Source organism: Heliangelus exortis, chromosome 8 (genome assembly GCF_036169615.1).
Source record: "Heliangelus exortis chromosome 8, bHelExo1.hap1, whole genome shotgun sequence".
Lineage (NCBI taxonomy): Eukaryota > Metazoa > Chordata > Aves > Apodiformes > Trochilidae > Heliangelus > Heliangelus exortis.
In genome coordinates, this window is record NC_092429.1 from 9,513,189 (window position 1) to 9,531,177 (window position 17,989).

Genomic DNA, 17,989 nt, shown 5'->3' on the forward strand with positions numbered 1-17,989 from the left:
CTTTGCATATAACTTCCTTGGCTGTGCAGCCCTAGGCCCAAACAAAACCTAGAAACAGATGGCCAAAATATGATTTTTTATTTAAGTTATCTGGAGGAGGAAGCTGACCTCCTGTCTCCTGTGACATCTGGTCAAGGATGCTGAGGTTTCCTCACCCCATCATAGCAGCTGAATGAAATACAGTGAGTGCTGACCTTGGTTTGCCACTGCAAAGAAACCTTGTCTGACTTGCACTTCATCACAGCATTCTCAGCATCTTCTCAGCTGAAATACAAGTTTTTTATTTCTTTTTCTTTTTTTTTTGCATTCCCACAACATGGGAATTGAAGACGTGTGTAACTTCTGCATAATTCTCTGCTGCTTCTTTAAACACTTATCTAGAAAACACCACAGTTAAATCAGATTCTTTAATCATTCAGCATATAGCAATTCACACCCATGTCATTTAAATCTCCATTTTGAATTGACATGATAGTAACATCTCATTCCACTGTGATGGGTTCTTCTGGATAAGGACACTCAAACCTGCCTTGGGTATCACTGCTATTTACAGTCAATCCCTCTTAAACTTGCTAAGTTGTTTATTTTGGGAATAAGCATCTTGATCACTGCCATCTTATGACTTGCACAAATAAGTCTCCATTTCCAATGCAACTCAATACAAAAACCCTACTGCCAGGGAAGTAGCTTTTGCCCCTGGACCTATTATTTTGTGCTCATCCATTTATCACTGCTGTCACTTAGCTGTGCCTCTAAACCAGCCTTCAAAACTGCAGTAGCTAATAGTGATAACACCATCACCACTGTTCCTCCTACCCTCAGCACTTTAAACCACCTAGGATAAGGAGGAAGAAGGGAAACATCATAATGCAGTGCTATTCCTAGGGCTATTACTAGCATTACTGCACCAGAAGTGATATCTTTTAAAAACAAGGCTTGACAGGCAAGGAGAGGAGGAATTGTACTGTTAGCCAGGTTCAACCAGTCTGGCTTGGCTGGGCTGCTTTCTGGGAGAGCAAATCCCCACCTTATTCCTCCCAGGAAAGAGACTGTTGCAGCACCATAAGTAATCTGAGCAAATGCCATCTCTGGGTAGTAGGTGCCTTGGATGGCCATGGCCAGTGGCACAGAAACAAATGGAATTAGTCCTGTGAGGCTTAAGTAAAGGGCTGGCTTTGGAGACTCCTTTAGTGACTCTGCACTTCGTTTCAATACGCCAGGGTCCTTGGCATCAGATTCTTTGGGGGTTTTCTTCTTGAAGAAGGGAAGAGAGGTGTGAAAAGCCTGGAGCTTGGTTGCATACACAGATGCTGTGTTGAGGCTCGGAGATCTTGAGAGAAGACAAACATCTCTCTGCAGACAGAGGCTGAGAGAAGAGCAAGTTGTCTTATTCTTTCCACACAGCAGCAGTCTGGGACCAGTTACCTTACGGAGCTGCAATTACAAAACTTGTTCTGAACACAAGAATGGATCTGAAGTCACCTGAACTACCTAGGAAATACAGTACCAAGCAGTTTCTATGTCAGGTCACATCACAGCTGCACTTTTTCCCAGCTTGCAGCTGTTTCTAACTTAACTAAGCTATCTGATGCAGTTCTCTCAAGCTCTCTGATAAAGAGCATTTAGGCTCTGCACAGTGAATAACCAAACGTTACTCACCACAAAGGGTGTCTATACCCACCTATCCTTCCACTCACACAGACATTCATTAGGCATTTTTTCTTTTCAGAGTTAATATAAAATGATTACAGAACAAAGACAAGGTCACCCCAGACACTAGCTACTACCACTTCATCACTCTACCAAAAAAAGAGAAAAAGATATTTAGGCTGTTAAATCCGACCTTATAAAAGAAATAATTTAGCTTTGGTTATAAGCTGCTGTAGAAACTAGGAATTCTCACAGAAAAGCTAAGTAATAAGCATGGCTACTTAAATTTGAAAGTAACTTTTTTTTTTTCTGTGCTCCAGTCATACCTTTTATTAGTGTACTTATAAAGAAATATAAATAGGGAAGAAGGCTTTAAAAACTTACTTTGAAAGGTGTATGAAAGCAGCATCGCTGTATGAGAGGAAACATACTTGCTTTATCAAGGCCCTAAAAGAGAAAAATTCAGAATGTTTGAGAATGATGAACAGCTGAATTTGTCACAGTGCACAGTGAAGTCACAGTCTGGACTTGTTTAAATATATATCTATATTAAATACATATCTATATCTATACACATCTATATTTTATATTAAATACGCATCTGTATTTAAATACACATCTATAGGACTCTCCCATCTGATAAAGACAAACGTTTTATGTTATCCATCTCATTTACCCACTACAGCATATTCTGTTTCTGGTGGCTCTATGAACTCTAAGTTCATAAAGTTCTAAAGTTTAATAACTTTTACAGAAACAATTTCTAACTGAAGAGTTAAGTATCAAGCAATACCTTCCCTTTTTTGGATCGCCTCCTTTCCACGGGCCAAATGGCTGCACGCAGATGATAAACGACCCATTCATCACCCCTGGAAAAAACGATCCTGAACGAAAAAGGAGTGAAAAGGCCAACACTCACCGGGAAGGGCAAGCAGCTCAACGCTGAGCTTCACTCGCCAGGTCAAGCTGCTGCTCTCCCGAGGGCACCTTCGGGCGCTGAAAGCCCCAGGAGAGAAGGGGGAGAGGAGACGTTTTATGTCCTAGAGAGACTCAGGCCCGGGCTGGGCCCCGACCAGGGCGGCACCACTGCCCCTTCCCCTCGGCTTCCGGTGTCCCGAAGAGAGCTCCGCCGGCGCCCGGCGCTCAGCGGTGAGTGTCCGGGCGGGAACAGAGCTGGGCCGTCTCGTTCCGCAGGGCCGAGGAAGCGCCTAGGTGTGCGTGGCACCAGCCGGGGCGGCCCCAGTCCCCGGTGTGTTTGAGGTGAAAAGCCGCGCTTCTTCTTCTGCCGCTGCGGCCGGGCTGCCAGAGCGGCGACAAGGGACACTGCTGCCCGCGGGGTTGCTGCGCCGGACGGGGTGGGGGCGATCCTGCTTTCTGGGTTCCAGGAATTCCGCGAGCCTCGATCACGCGGAAAGAAGCAGCGGGCTGGCGGGGAAAAAAAAAACGAAACCCAAAAAAACACTACAAATCCCAGCATGCCCCACGGCGCAGGGCCCGGTGGATCGCGGCGCCTGAGGGGCGCACGGCCTTCTGGGAAGCGTAGTCTCCAGGTGAGGAGGGCGGTGCGCGCTGCTGCTCTGATTGGTGCGGCGCCCCCGGCCCGGGGCGGCGGTGGGGAGAGCTCCGCGTGGCCGCCGGGGGAGCCAGGTGGGCGTGTCCCTTCCGCCTCCTCAGCCCCGCCCCGCGCTTTCGCAGGCCCCGCCCCCTCCGGCCCCCGGCCGGGCAGGGCCGGGCAGCCATTTTGGGCAGAGCTTTGTTATGGTTCTGGGGCCGCAGGAGGCAGCGAGAGGGGCCTGGCCGGTGAGTGCGGCTCCCACACCCCCTTCTCCCGGCGTCCCGCCGCGCCTTCCCGCGCAGCCCTATCGTCCCCCACCCTGGGACCCGGCCCTCCGCTCTCCACCGGCTCTGCGGCCTCGGAGCGGCCCGGGATCGGCCTCTCGCCAGGCCGGGACCCCGCTGGCGGCGGCGGCGGGGGGCGGTGCGGCCGCCCGGGGGGTCCCTCCGCCCTCGGCCCCACCGCGCACTCACCCCCGTCCCTCGGCTGCGGCGGGCCCGCGCGGAACCTGATCCCGGGGGCGGCAGCGAGGGGCACCCTGCGGGGCAGGGCCGCCGGGCCGGGCCGGGCCGGGGGAGGGCGGTTGGGGCCGAGGCTCCTCGTTTATTGTTTCCTGCTTAGCCGGAAAGTTCCCGGCGCTTGACACTGCTGGAGCGCTGCCGCTCCGGCTCTCGCCGGGAGTTTAGCCTTGTCCTGTCATCAGGCGGGCCGGTGCGGGGAGAAGGGGGGGGGGGGGACGGGTGGGAGGAAGGACGGACCGGAACGCTGCGTGCCGCCGGGGTGAAGTCCCCGCGGGGCCGGCCCGGCCGCGGGGTTTCCCGCGGGGCGGACGGGACCGAGTTCGGGGGGGAGGAGGGAGGGACGGGACTCGGCTGCTCGCTGTTTTGATGTCGAAGTGGAAACGAAACCGGGTGAGCCGTGCTGCCTCGGGCCGCTTCCCTTCGCCGCGGTGGGGTTTACGGCCGCTCTTTCCGGCAGCCCCCGGCGGGAGGGGGCGGTCGGTCGGCGCCGAGCAGTGACACGTGTGCGGCGGGCAGCCGGGCCGAGCTCCCCCAGACCGGTGCCGGGCCCTCGGCTGGGAAACTTGTCAGGTGTCGGTCGTTATCTGTACGCACAAGAGCAGAGCCTGGCCCGAGTGTGAGGCGGCTTTTTTTTTTTTTTTTTTTTCCGTCCTGGAAGTTGTTTCTGCGTGTCTGGGGTGGTTTATGCCTTGTTGGCCTGAGGTCTTAACTTCAATGGCTGCAGCTGGACCTAGTCAGAACAGCCGTATTCACACCTGGTGTTGCAAAGATCCATTTAAGACTTTAAATTGAATTCGGTTTAGTAATGAGCCGGTTTGGAGCGATTTTAGAGCTTTTAGTGGGTGTCTGCACAAGTTAGGAGTTTTTAAACAGCTTGAGAGGAGCAGTCGCTATTTAAATCTTCGTAAGTAATGGTAGAATAGTTCAAAAGCATTGCTTAAAAACCTTTTTATATTAACATGACCAGGTAACTCGGCCTTCCTTTCCCCGCCCCCGAGGTCTGAGTGACACAAGGGTTAGTAATGTTGATAATACTCTGAAGCCTTGCAAGTGACTGAGCAAAGTAGGGAAAGAGCAGAGGGGGGATATGGAGATGAGAAAACAAGCAGAAATAACTGAAGAGCCATCAAAGCTGAGTTTACTGAAGAGTTGACATTGCTTCTATAAAAATGTTAGGTGGTTATGAAAAAAGCTTATGCAAATGTTACTTCATGAATGAATATGGCTGGTATTTCAGTGAAAGGTTCCCCGTGCTCATCCATTTGGAGACCGGTATTTCAAACTTCCAGTCTCTGACTCAGGAAGGAAACAGGTGTAGAGTAGTGGTAGGAAGAAATAAAATGGCCATGTTTGAGAAGAGCAGTTTTTCCCCCTTGCATTCTTTCAGGTTGTTTCTAAAGAAGAGTACCTTAAGTATAACTTTATTAAGTTTAATATTGAGAATAGAAAAGCTTCATGTAATACTTCCCTTTTTTTTTTTTTTAATTTTTTTTTGTTTGTTTGTTTTGTTATAACTATTTGTAGTGAAGTGCAGCCTCTGTGTTATTTTCATCTGCTTTGTGGTTGTAATCCAATATGACACAGAGGTTTCTATTGCAAATATCATATTGGGACTTAAAATGAAAATATGCAAGGAACAGATGGCATTTAAAAAGAAAAGTCCTGGTTTTTTCTATGGATGTCTCAAAAATAAGAGGAGCAGAATGCAGATGTGACATACAACAAATCAAGTGGAAGTGCAGTCTTTCGGAATTGTTAGGAAAATTCTTTGAGAATATTTGGTTGGGTATAGCCACCTTGTCTCACAGATGTGGTTCCTTTGTACGTGGTGTTATTGCCTTCTGAAATTCAAGAGCTGTGGGATACTTTTTTTTAAATACAGAAAAATACTGTGGTTGGTTGGATCTGTGAATTTCTTCAGGAACATGAAGTGTCAGATAATGCAGTCCTTGTCTTTACTAAGTGAACAAAAATTATTGGCTCAAGATTTAAAGTTGGTTTCTTTAATTTCATTTCAGTGTTACCAGATGTTCAAAGTTAGTTGTGTAGCTGCTGAATTGACTTAATTGTGAAGTGTACTTCAGGGCATGCTTTGTTTGTCTGTATGACCGGGTTGGAAAAGGGCTGGCTGTGTTCAGTAGAGCTAAAACAGAAGGCACCTCGCTTCAGTAAGGTGCTGGCTGCTCTTGCATGGATTCAGGCTTTTTTTCTTATGGCTTTGTGAAAACACAACGACAGGGGGATTGTTGCTGTAACTTACAGGGAAAGGTCATACTTACTGAATTTTTGCAGTTGCTAAGGGGAGTATATACCAAGAAGTCTGGGTTTTTAAAGTTTTGTGTTAATGTGTTTGTAGAGGCAGGAGTGGTTTAGATTTTGTTCTGCTAACACAGCAATGTGAGCAGACATTTTACTGTCACTCACGTAGTGACCAGGATACCAACTAAATCAGATGTGGCTTTTGTTTCAGCAAGAGTAATTGAAGTGCATGTCCTCTTTACTTGTCACGTTTGATGAAAAGCAGTGAAGTTGGCAGAAACATGGTTCTGCTTAGAATACTTCATGGATGCCAGGATGTTGTTAACTTTTGTTCTGTAAGTTAATATGTTCCTGTGAAAATGTGCCAGACTTTAATGAGTTACTTTATGGTCAGAAGATAAATTTACATTTTGGGGAGTGGATTTAAGTAAAGATTGATAGTGGCTAAGTGTCCTCCTCCGCATACATGTTTGTGCAAACACTGTGCAGACCTAAAAACTCTAGGTGAGATGAGGCCATTAACATGGCAGTAAATGAGAAGGGGCATGTGTTGGTTAAATTAATCATACATATTAGTGATTGGGATGTATCACTCCAAACTCAGTTAAATGTGTGCTTAACTACTTCAGTTCCTGCCTTCTCTCTAGCTGGCTTTCAGAGGGATCAAAAGAAGAATTCTAGCACTTTGTTACACCTCTCTGTAGTTAAACAGCAAAAAGACTTTGGAAAGTGTTGGTGTATGCACTTCCATAAAATGACTAATCTCAAATAGTTGCACTTCCAAGGTCTGGCTTAACAAAAATCCTTTGAACCAGTGCATCCAAACATAACTGTGGTTTTCTGCAGTAAGTGATACTCAGAAACAAATATTTTGCAGTGTGTGACCTTGTACCTCAGCGACCATGTTCAGCAGGAGCTAGTAAAGTTCTAGGGTTTGCAGTCATTCTAGAAAAAATGCCTATGCTTTTTTTTTTTTTTTAATCTTCTGAACACTTCCATTTTGATGTTTTCATAGTCTTATCCTCCACCCTGGATGGAGCATCACAGCTTCATGGTGTGATGTTGGTGGCTCTTAAGAGACAGAGGTGTGTGTGTGTGTATAATGTTGTCTAAATGCATGTCCTTGGCTTTAGGAATCCCCTTTTTCCAATAGAGGAAGAAATGAAGAATTTTGAAGTAGTTTTTCTTGGATCAGTTTTATTTTCAGTTTCTGTTTTAGGTTGAGGTGGACAATCAGTGCCAGGGTGGATAGTGGTGTGGTCAGGCATGACTGGCAGTGGGGATGGAGGTTTTAGTGTGGCAGGCAGGGGCTGTCTTACTGGATATCCTGTGACTCTAATAGGGCAGTTGCAACATACAGAGCACGTGGCAGTGATCGTCAGTCTCTTGGAATTTTGTCATCTTCAGTTGTGTTGAAAAATTAACTTGTAAATAAAGGACTGAGGCTGCCATGGAGGTATATGGTATAATTCTGGGCAAAGAAATTATTAGTATTCACAAAGTTGCTGGTGAATTTGTATGGTGAAGATGACAACAGGTCTCCAGTCTTTCAGTAGAGTCTCTTGCCATTGAGTTGCATCATCCATCATCAAGGGGTTAATCAGGATTCATGTGAGGTGGTCTGAAAAGACTTTTGATACTAATCTTAAAAAAAAAACAACAAAAACAACTTAGCAAGGGAATTCTCTCACCCTGAAAATGTTGCTTGTGTCATAATCTTGACTGGTAGTGGGGGAAAAGTGTTCTTCATCTGTGAACTCTAGTTCAGTTAAAGTTGTTAGGTTAATGATGACTTTAATGTCTTCAGGTTGGCTGGGCCTTATGGAATGTATTCCACAGTATTTAGGAAGCTTAGAGTTTGCAGGGGTGAAAAAAGTTCCAAAATACTGAAAAGTGTAGAGTAGCACTTCCCTTCACAACATCTAGAAAAAAAGGGAGGACTTGGTTATGTTCAAGGGAAGGGTGTTTGCATCATGAAATCTGTCCTGGGTCACCTACTGTTTGGTGTTTTGAAATCAAAAGCATTGATTTCAGCCATTTTGGTGTAGATGGGTTCAAATTACTGTGTTTAGGAGTGTGCTACTTTACGCAGACAGGTTATCAGCTGGCTAGGCTGTGGGAGAGTATCTAGGGGTTGTAGTGATTCCTGAAGTATAGTGAGTCAGCACTATCACTTCCATGAAAATTCACTTGTCAGACTGGCAAATATACAAGAGCATTGTAAATAAATTAATGAACCAGTTTTTCCATTCTGCTGAGGAGTGGTAGCTAAAAGTATCTTGTCCAGTTTGTGATACTGTCATACTTTGGAAAAGTCATGGCTGGGTAACATATGTAAAGATAAGTCCATAAAGTAGAGAACCCCTGAGTGAGGATTGGGGAAAATAAAAGGATCATTACATCATCTGGAATGATTTTATACAACTTATGTTTCATCATGCATCAGCAGGTGATCTATAAAGCAGCTTACAAAAATTACCTGCAGGTATAACTGGGAGCCAGCTCTGTCATCTTGTCACTGCCTGCAAGCTGTCATGCTTGGTAGGTGGGTCATATCAGTTTTTTTCATCATCAGTGCTTTGAACTTAAAAGCTTGTAGCTTCAACAGTAAAATTGGAGTAGTTGGGGGTGCTCTTGCTTGTTTGCTTGTCTTAGAAAAACAAACGAACAAAACCATTACTATATTTGATCTCAGAATACATTATTATATCCTTTTTCTGCTGCCAAACAGTGCTAGGATACAGGGTGGTCTATGGGACTTCCTCCCCTGACACCACCACCCCACCCCCAAAAGAAAACAAAACAGCCCTGCTGCCTTCTAAGGTTGCCTTTCAGTTAGGGAATACTGAAGTGCTGGTCTGGATAAAAGAAGTTGTAAAAGGTATCTGCCACGAGAAGCTAGCCAGCCTGATGTATCAGTCATGAATAAAACAAGTAGTTAAGGGTTGAAATTGCAGTAGAATATATTTAGGTTAGGCATTAGGTGCAGGACTGACTTTCAAGCTGTAAGAATAACGAAAACAGATTGTAGAGATATGCTGGAGAATTCTGGCATGCTAATCTCTTTTGATTTGCAGATTCCAAAAAAATATTCCAGTGGAGATATGAATAGCTGCATAATGAATTCCAGTCTGCTGATAGCAAACTCGTTTTTCTGATACTTTTTGAGACATCTTAGCATTCCTTTTTGGACCCCTGCAGCTCACTGTACAAATTGGTGGAGAATGGTGTTGCTTAGTTTATATTCAAAGACATCTGGTGGGAGAGGGTAGAGCTAAAGTTCTTTAAATCTTAGGATAAAGGGTTGAACCCTCCAAAAAAAAAAAAAATTTAAAAAAGTCCAGAATTCCCTAGTTTACTGCGGGACACTAAGGAAGAAAAATGACATCATTTAACTCTTGCCCTGTACAGTGTACTTGCAAAATAACAACATAATAATTGTCTGCAGGATCTAAAGACAAAGCTTAGACCAGCTGGACAACACCTTGTCCATAGCTCCTTGCTTTGTTTTATCTTTAAGAGTTTAACAGAGTAGGTTATAGAGACAGCTCTCTACTGAACATCCAAAGAGGATGGATCTGCCAGCTGCAGCAAATCATTAGATCACAGGATTAGGGGTCAGTTCCACTTTTTTTTTTTTTTTCTTAAACGAAGACCAAACAAGTTGAATATTTGTTATCTTTTGCAGTTTATTTTGTATGTATAGGACTTGGTTTTAAACTGAATTGTCTTCAGTGACTTTTCTGCATTGATGTTTGATAATACTTTCTTAATTAGAGAAAATGCTGAAAATTTTAAACTAGTAGAATGAAAAACATAGGCAATGTAAACTTCAGAAACTGTAGTGCAGGTGTTGTACACATGCTGAAAAGTGCTGAGTGAACATGTCTTTGTCGTGTCCTAGTCACAGACAAATGTGAAGTTTGTTCATATTGTCCTGGTCTTGAGGTAAAATGGTTTGGAAATAATCCAAGTGGAGTGAGGAGCAGAGGGGGTGTCATTAGGCCCTGTGTCTTGGCCTGTTATCTTGGGCAAGAAGTACCTGTAACTGGAATGTTCCACCCTTTCCAGTTTGTAGGGCTGGAGTAATGTTATACATAACATTCTTTAAAATAATGGTTTATTTCTGAATGTCTTCTGTTTAATTTGTGTAAGGGACATGGCTTCTAGTCTCTTACCCTTCATCTGGAATGCAGATCTGTACTTCCCTGTACTTGATTTATAGTCTCTCTTGCCTTGACATAAATATTTGATAAATAGTCTGGTTGTGTTTGGTGATCTTTTCCAAAGGAAATACTTTTTTCTTAGCTCCAAGTGGAATATATTTAAATGTAAATGTGCTATTGTAGTGATAGTAACCCTGGTATAAAATACTCAAAGTGGGAAACACACATCCCTTTTTTTTTTTTTTTTTTTTTTTTTTTTTTTGAAGGGACTGGAGAACTACTTGCTTCACTTCTGCTTAGGCTCAGTCTACATCTCTGGAAGACAGGTAGGCAGGAGGTATGTAGTATGCAGCAGGGATAAGCCAGTAATTACATATTTGCAATTCTTTCCTTATGATGGGGAACATTATCCTGCTCTATGCTACGGAGCAGTAAAGTGACTGTGTCCAATAAGGCATTGGGCAGACCATATAGATAGGCTTTTTATTGCTATTTCACGTACTCTGTCACAAGGTTTTGGGGAGGATAGTGGTACCTCTAAAGGCAGCCATGTTGAGGTGTTGTGCTTTCTAAGGCTCAGGGCAGAATAGAGCCTTATCTTGACCTCAGATACTTTTGAAAGGTCTGTGGATCAAAGTGCACTGCAAAACAGATGTTTGATTTTGTTCCCTTTGAGAGTGAAAAGGACCTTTGGATTTGATTCAGATTAGCAAAATATATTCTCCAGAGTCAAAATACCTGGTGTCAAAATGCTAAAGCCAGCTTAAAGTTCAGAATATTGTTCACATTTAAAGCCTAGTACTATTTAAAACATGGGTTTTTTGTTTTGTATCAGTAAATACACTTGATTAATAGAGGTATATACAATCCCTGGAGCCTTACTCCCTGCAGCAGGGTGGAACAGTGAGCAGGTTTTAATATTTCAGATGAGTGCCACAGTTCCCTAACATGTGCAGTACTAAAGACTCAAAGGCACATTGGAGGGAAGTGGAATCTTAAACAGCACAGGAGAGTGGCATAAGGAGTGATAGTATTACCAGTGGCTGTAGGAATAAAACATTCAGGAGTAATTGTTGGCATAATATCTAGACAGTGCGTGCTGTCCCTATTCTTTGCTTTTAAGGAGTTGAACCTCTTAGATTTTACATGTTTAAATTTGGTCCTCAAAGTAAACTCCTCAAAACCCACGGGAATGGTTCAGTTGTAATGTATCACACTTGCTGGCAGAGCTTCAGAGCCTTATCATTTTACACAGGCCTCTGTGCAGGTTCCCCAGATGCTGCCTTTCCCAAAATGTGCTTTGGGCTTTTGTGTTAAATAAAGCTTGCTTCCAAAGACAAGCTTGCTGGCTTTGGGGTCTGTGATCTCCTGAACCTGATATAGTTGACCCAGTAGTGATGTAGTGGTAACCTTCCTGGCAGAAGCTTGCATCAGCTGGGGCTGGAAGGGAAGGCATCAATCAATTAACAGCATTGCTAAGGGTAGGGTTTTTTTGTTTTGGTTTGGTTTGGGTTTTTTTTTTTTGTTTTGTTTTGTTTTTCAATTACAATTTTTTATTTGATTTTTCTTTGTTACATCACAGTTTTAGAGGTCACTTTTGTCTGTGATTTGGTTACAGTACTTGTGTATACCTTTGGAACTTTTGTTGTTAAATAAATCATTTCCTTGCCCACTGCATTCTAGATGTGGGTATGTATTCACAAAATCAAGCTGTTAAAGCATTGCAAGGTATGTGGTTGGCTGGGTGTGTATATTTGTTCCTGAAATTTTGAAGGAGGTAAGATTCAGGTCAGTGTGACCCTAGAGAAATGGAAAGTAAGTAGGAAAATGGACACATTGTTTGTGAAGCAGTACTGCTCCAAGTGCCAGTGGGAGGACTGTCCATAGAGAAAAGTGGTTTAGAGTATAGGTATGTCCATATTCATCTTTCTTAACCTATTTTTAGTTCACCGAAGTCAAAAGTAGTCAGATATGTAAAAGTTAATGATTTTCCCCTACCTCCAGCCTGTTACTCTGGAAAAACTTTGCATGGACAAGCATCTGGCATGTTTTCATCTTGGAATATATAGATTTTCAGTGCAGTTTCTAGAAAAAAAAAAAGTTCTAATGATTCTGCAAGATAGCTTCATTTGCTTTAAACTCAAAAATCAAGGTGTTTATCTTTCAGTAATAGCTGTTTTTTAGCAGAACTTTTAATATCTCTCTGTATCTGGGAAGTTTTTTGTTTGGTACATGATTAACATTTTAATCTATCATTTTGGGTTTTAATGGGCTTATGTTTCCCGAACTTCATAAAATTCTGCACAACCAATACTTTGCATTTTTAGAAGCTGGAGTTTTCAGCATACAAGTTAAACAATGTTTTCCACAGTATTCTTAATTAAAAGAACTGACCTTTTTATTTGAATAACCATTTTGGGGTCTGGCAGTGTGATATGGAAAGAAACAAGTAATGATGACAGGTGTGTGTTGTAGTTATGCTGGTGCATAATACCTCAGGTGTGTGAGCTACTCTTAAAAGTACCAGTTGTACGTGCCAGTCTGGAACACCTACACTTGTCCTCTCAAGAGGTAGCTGTATTTCAGTCATGTAGACAGACTGAAGGTGTGTCTAGACAATTGTATTAATGGAAGTTTAAAGCAAAACGAAAGTTAAGTTTGTTTTGTATATATTTCATGTAGGTGAACGTGTCATTAACTGCAAATAAACATTCTCAACTTTAGAACATGTAGCTCGGTGGTTTTTACAACTCTTGAAGTAGTTGTGCAGTACTTGTATCTTCTATAGTAAGGCCTAATAATGCAGGTTGAAGTAAGGTTTATAATGACATTCTTTTAAAGGATTATGCACCCAAATATGATTATCTTAATGCAGTAAAATATTTCTATTAACTCTAAGACCAAGCTGTGTTCTGCTTTTTTGGAAGACAGGATAATGGTATTTCATGTGTGACTTTTTTTGCTATCCTTAAGGAAATGATTAGCATGTTTCTGACTCCTCAGGCTCCAGGCTGTGACTCCCTATTTCTGTCTGTGTGTTAGGTGAATCGAAAGTTCCTAGAGACCATATCTTAGTGAATGTGTATGGTATTGAACTTTTTATCATAAACTACCATATACCTGTTAAATGACACCACTCTGAAGAGTAACCAATTGGAAGAGTCTGTTTGGTTAAACTTGATATCTGCTTGATTAAAAAACTTTAAAATTTAAAGTTACACAGAAAGAAAACTGATGAGGGGAGCAAATGCTCTTTTGCCTTATGCATTCATTAAACTGTCCACTTAATTTTCCTGAATGCTTTTGCAACCCAGCTGCTAGCTGGTATTTAGGAATATTACTGAAATCCCAACTGACTTGGCCAGTTAAAAAAGCAATCTTTACTTTTTTCAAATAAATGTATTCTATTTGGAGAAATACATAGAAATGTAGTGAAGTGAGCTGAAATTGTGGCAGGGATAGATGTTGTTCCTTTGACCTTTTACAATGGCTATTAGTTGTGCTGATAAATGTATAATGAAAGGTAAAAGTTTACTTTGTGCAGGTTTTCTGCTAGAGGCTTCAAGTCTTTGTGATTTGCTGTTGCAGGAAATGAGGAATCGAATTAATGTAATTAAATAGGATTCTAAATAGACAGCAGAGGTGAAGGGACCTGAGAGGGTTTGCAAGGAACATTGTGGCAGAAAAAGCACCCAGTGATACATGTCTGTTTCAGAAAATTGCCCTGGTTCCAGGTATTCCCAGGGACCTCATGTGCTAGAATGGCAGAGCATGGCAGGTGATCTTTTCTTTCAGGGCAGATTTTGCTTCCCACTGGACTTTTACAATTTTGTAGGTCAATATAGCAGTTAGAAAATGAAGTAATTGGGAAAAATGCACTGCTGATAAGGCTCATCTATGCATTTTCTTAGGAGTTTTGATATGTCTTGATCCATTCCTAGTGAGTAATTTCATACCAAAGCTAAGGGGCCTTGATTAGCTTGTCTCTTTGGTCTGACATTCTGATCAGTGCAGGTCTTGTTGGAGTATTGAATGCTTCCTTGCTGCCAGGCATATATGTAAAGCTGAGGTTGAGAATCAAAGCTTCAGAAACTCTCTGGTTAAGAGATTAACTGGTCAGGTCCATGTTAGGAGTAGAAATTAAATTCAACAGAAGGATTGAAACAGCTGTCTAACTATAGTCAACTGCAAGAAAACTTTATTAATGCTGTATTAGAGAATGGTTTTGTCCTGGACTATATATGTTCCTTACTGTAGTCCATGCCTCTTCTTTAAATATTTCATGTCAAACTCTTGATATTTTTTTAGACAAGTATGCAATGAAATTTGGTAATATGAGAGAGCATCAAGCATCTTATTTGTTTATTTGACTCAGTAACAAATATCACTTTCCACTCGTGTGTTAAATGACATGGTGAACGATATTTAGATAGAAAACTTAAGCACTGAGGAAGGGGAAAGTGTACTTTTGCAACAACAAAAGTTAATGGAGGTTGCTAAGAAATAAGTTAAAGCATTTAATGCAACATGTAAAAAATGATAATTTTAGTTATATTTTGAAAGTTAGAGCTTTTAACAAGTGGAATCTCTCTCCTAACACAGCTTTTAGTGTTTTATGTACTTCTGTTACTTGCAGAAAGACTTCCTTATTTTGATATGTGGAAGAATAATTTGGAGTAGCTGACAGACAACCTTTTTTCTAGACCAAAGCTCATTAATGTAGATTCATTGTTCTGAAAGGAGGTATGCTTTTTTCCCCTCATTTAGTGATATTATTGTTGTTATTATTTTCTCTTTTTTTCTGATTTCTATTTCCAGAAATAATACAAACTTGAACTCATTTGAAAGAGAATTAATTAGATTTGCATTGACAAGCACTTATGTTTGTTTTTTTCCTGGAAGTGGCAACTGATGATGATATTTGTCCTTGTTGTTTTCCATAGTGAATTAGAGACCAGTTCGACTGAACTGGAAATGCAGTATGGGAACAATTGGAAACTTTGCCTTCAGGGAGTGCACAAGTGTTCCACACATAAGCTCATGTGCATGACCAGAGAATAGCAGATCTCACCTGTACTTTGAGGGATCTGTTTGTTATTCAGTAGCTGGCAAAGGTCATTTTGGTTTTATGTAGTAATCAAAAAAAGAAACTATGTTAAATATTATGAAGAAACGTTTAAAAATGCAGTTTTCCACTGTATAAATCAAGCTCCCAGATCTCGAGTGTTTTGTGCAATTTTGGTCTCATATCTGCAAGATACAGTAAAAGCTAGGAAAGCTTTCACAAGTAGACTGACTCAGCTTGAGAGATGGCTTGATCTATGTTAGATGCTGCTCCTTAATGAAGTGCTTTGGTCACTGATATCAACAATATTGAAATAGCAGGTTAGGAGACCTGAATCTCCTGCAAAATATTTTTATATTAGTGGTTGTAGTTTTGAAAACTGTTGATGTGATTTCCTTTTCCAAAGGCACTGGGAACCTCTTTTCTGAAGTGGAACCTGGGTATTGTACTTCCATGGCGGTTTTATTTTTGTTGCATACTGAGATCCAGTTCCTGCTTCAAAACTAATTCTGTGGTGTTTGTTTATTTAGATACCCTTAAATCCATAGAAGAGTTCTGCATGGGCTTTGCTCTGTTTAGGTCTGTTTTTCACATTGCTGTGAGTCATTCTCAAGACTCAGTAAATAAGCTCCTTAAATAATGTGACTTCTGTCAATAGTTTGACATGGCTTAATTTCTATACAGCTTGTTCTGAAAAGCATATTTATTCAGAAGGTAATTAAGTACAGTCAACTACATTAAATTTGTTCCTGGTTTATCCTCTACTTTCTACTCAAACATTTGTTAGCAGCCTCAGAAGGTCACATTTAAAGGAGTTCTGTATCTGTGCTGAGTTCAGCATGGTGGGAAGACTGTTCTGTCTGCAGCAGATGTTCCTACATGTCTCTCTACACACTGAAAAATTACCCTTTAATATAAAACCAGGTGTTGATAGGTTAGTACTTCTGTTTTTTGCTGTGTGTGACACTCACTAGCTTGTAGTTCTGGGTGGGATGCTTGGAAAGTTCCCGGGTCAGTTTTGGGTATGGCCATGTCTGCTCTGTTTTAGTCTCATCCTCACTGGTAGTTTGTCGGCTCCTTGTTGTTATTGTGCCTCCAGAAATGTGATCGTGGCTATGACTTAGGTGCAAAAAACATTTCCCTCTTTCCAAACTCCCCTACAATATTGTAATCTAGTTCCAGAAGGAAAGAAAAATTACATGAAAATAAGAGCTTAATAAAGAGAGTGACCCAGAGGATTAAGAGGTGGTGATTCTTTTACTACTTCCTGTGTGTGTTTTGAGTCTCTTTCAAAACCATCTTAAACACCTTAAGCATGTGAATTTTTTTTTTTTTAAAGAATGGCATCACAAGTGGAACAAACCCCAAAATCGATCAAAGAATGGCATCAGGTCCAAATGAGGAAAATTTAAAGGCATAATACAACACACCTAAAGGGATCCTCAGAAACAGCTGATGGCATCAAAACAGTAACAAAATTTTTCAGGTGTTCCAGGAGTAGTAAACCTATCTGTTTGCTTCTTGTTAGGTAAAACCTTAGTTGTTGGTATTTCATATGGAGGAGTTAAAGAAATACTTTATGTATTAGTACCATTAGTGTCCTGAGAGGGGAGTCTGGCTGTATTGGAACAGGTGAAGAATGATATGGGCACAGAGGAAAGGCAAGAGGTTTGGAATGACAAAGCCTACCTGTGGCCTAGAGTCTTGTCATTGTTTTAGCAGCAGGTCTTAAAATTGCTATGAAGTGTGGAATCCTCCCCCCCCATCAGCTGCATGGAGTTTCTCCATTCTTCCTTTTATTTTGATTCAGCTTGGTTGTATTTCCCTTTTGTAAAATAAATCTGGGAAGTGATTGTTTGAAAGCAAAAACACCCTTTCCAGGGACCTTTTTTTTAAAAAATAAGATTATTTCAGGTTTGGTTTTTATCAGATAGCTTTTGGCACTTGCATTATAGGTGCTCGTTTTCTCTTTCTGTTCTTCTCTGTTTATGTCACTTGTATTTGATGGAGTTTTGTTTGTTTTTTATAGTGACTACAGTTCCTGTCTCACCTCTTTGATGGAAGAGGACTATGACCCAGAAGTGAATTCTTCACTATAGAACAAGAAGCTCTTGTGGAAAAATTTGTGTCCCTTTAAAAGCAGCACCCAGTCTACAAAAAAAATAAGAGTAGAGTAGAGGAGGTTATTTTTGGACCTGGCGTTTTTTTGTTGGTGTGACCTATGTTTCAGCATGTAAATGGTGAAAAACAGGGAGATAAACGTTTGTGCCTGCTTTTGAGCTTTGTATCAAGTAGTGCTTAGCTCTCTGGAGCATTAACCGAGTTACGTGAAGACCAGAGTATATCCTAACATTCATTTTTTAAAATACTATACCTTTTTTTAGCAGATGTATGTGATAAAAATGAAGTTTATATTTTAAGAGCACTTGGGCTGATTCTTCTTGTTTAGATCTCAGCATTTGGAGCAAACGTTTTTATGTAACATTGTCCTTTTTCCAGAGTGTACAGGTTGATCTGCTGCAGATCATGAATTATCCAGCAGACTTGAGTGTATCTGTTCAGTATTAACCATGGTGTTGCTCTGAATGTTGTCATGCAGGGTTGACAAACCTTTTTGTAATGTAAAGGCTGACTTCAGTACTACCACGACCAGAGGAAATTTAATGAGGTGAACGTGGTCGTGGCTTTTTTAAATATAAATTACCTTCTTAGGTATTTTTTTTTTGTAGTGAGAGTGCAAAGAGAGGTTAAAATGAGCAGCTGAGGGGGTGAA

General features: G+C 41.5%; 1 protein-coding gene and 1 long non-coding RNA gene across 5 annotated transcripts; one reads left to right on the forward strand and one right to left on the reverse strand.

Moving 5' to 3' along the window:
• Positions 1-393: 393 nt before the first annotated feature.
• Positions 394-2,765, reverse strand: TMEM69 (transmembrane protein 69). Of its 4 annotated transcripts, none has more exons than XM_071750266.1 (3): positions 2,570-2,765; positions 2,035-2,097; positions 394-1,425 (listed from the first exon to the last, which is right to left on the reverse strand). In XM_071750266.1, exons 2-3 carry the CDS (start codon positions 2,077-2,079, stop codon positions 706-708), a joined length of 765 nt encoding a protein of 254 aa, XP_071606367.1. In that variant the 5' UTR covers positions 2,080-2,097; positions 2,570-2,765; the 3' UTR covers positions 394-705. The 4 variants fall into 4 exon arrangements, with proteins under 4 accessions (XP_071606367.1, XP_071606366.1, XP_071606365.1 ...); XM_071750265.1 differs by having other exon boundaries at positions 394-1,434; XM_071750264.1 differs by lacking the exon at positions 2,570-2,765 and having other exon boundaries at positions 394-1,434; positions 2,035-2,155.
• A 550-nt stretch (positions 2,766-3,315) lies between these two features.
• Positions 3,316-17,969, forward strand: LOC139799002 (uncharacterized). The gene is made up of 2 exons (XR_011727054.1): positions 3,316-3,450; positions 17,246-17,969. It is a non-coding gene; the product is annotated as an uncharacterized lncRNA (long non-coding RNA).
• Positions 17,970-17,989: the final 20 nt, after the last annotated feature.

What these genes read in the sequence shown, in the direction of transcription:
- TMEM69 (XM_071750265.1), bottom strand. Translation starts at nt 2,079, where the DNA reads ATGTTTCCTCTCATACAGCGATGCTGCTTTCATACACCTTTCAAA. An exon ending in GCTTTCATACACCTTTCAAA is followed by an intron (nt 1,435 to 2,034) that starts GTAAGTTTTTAA and finishes TTGTAATTGCAG; the next exon opens with CTCCGTAAGGTAACTGGTCC.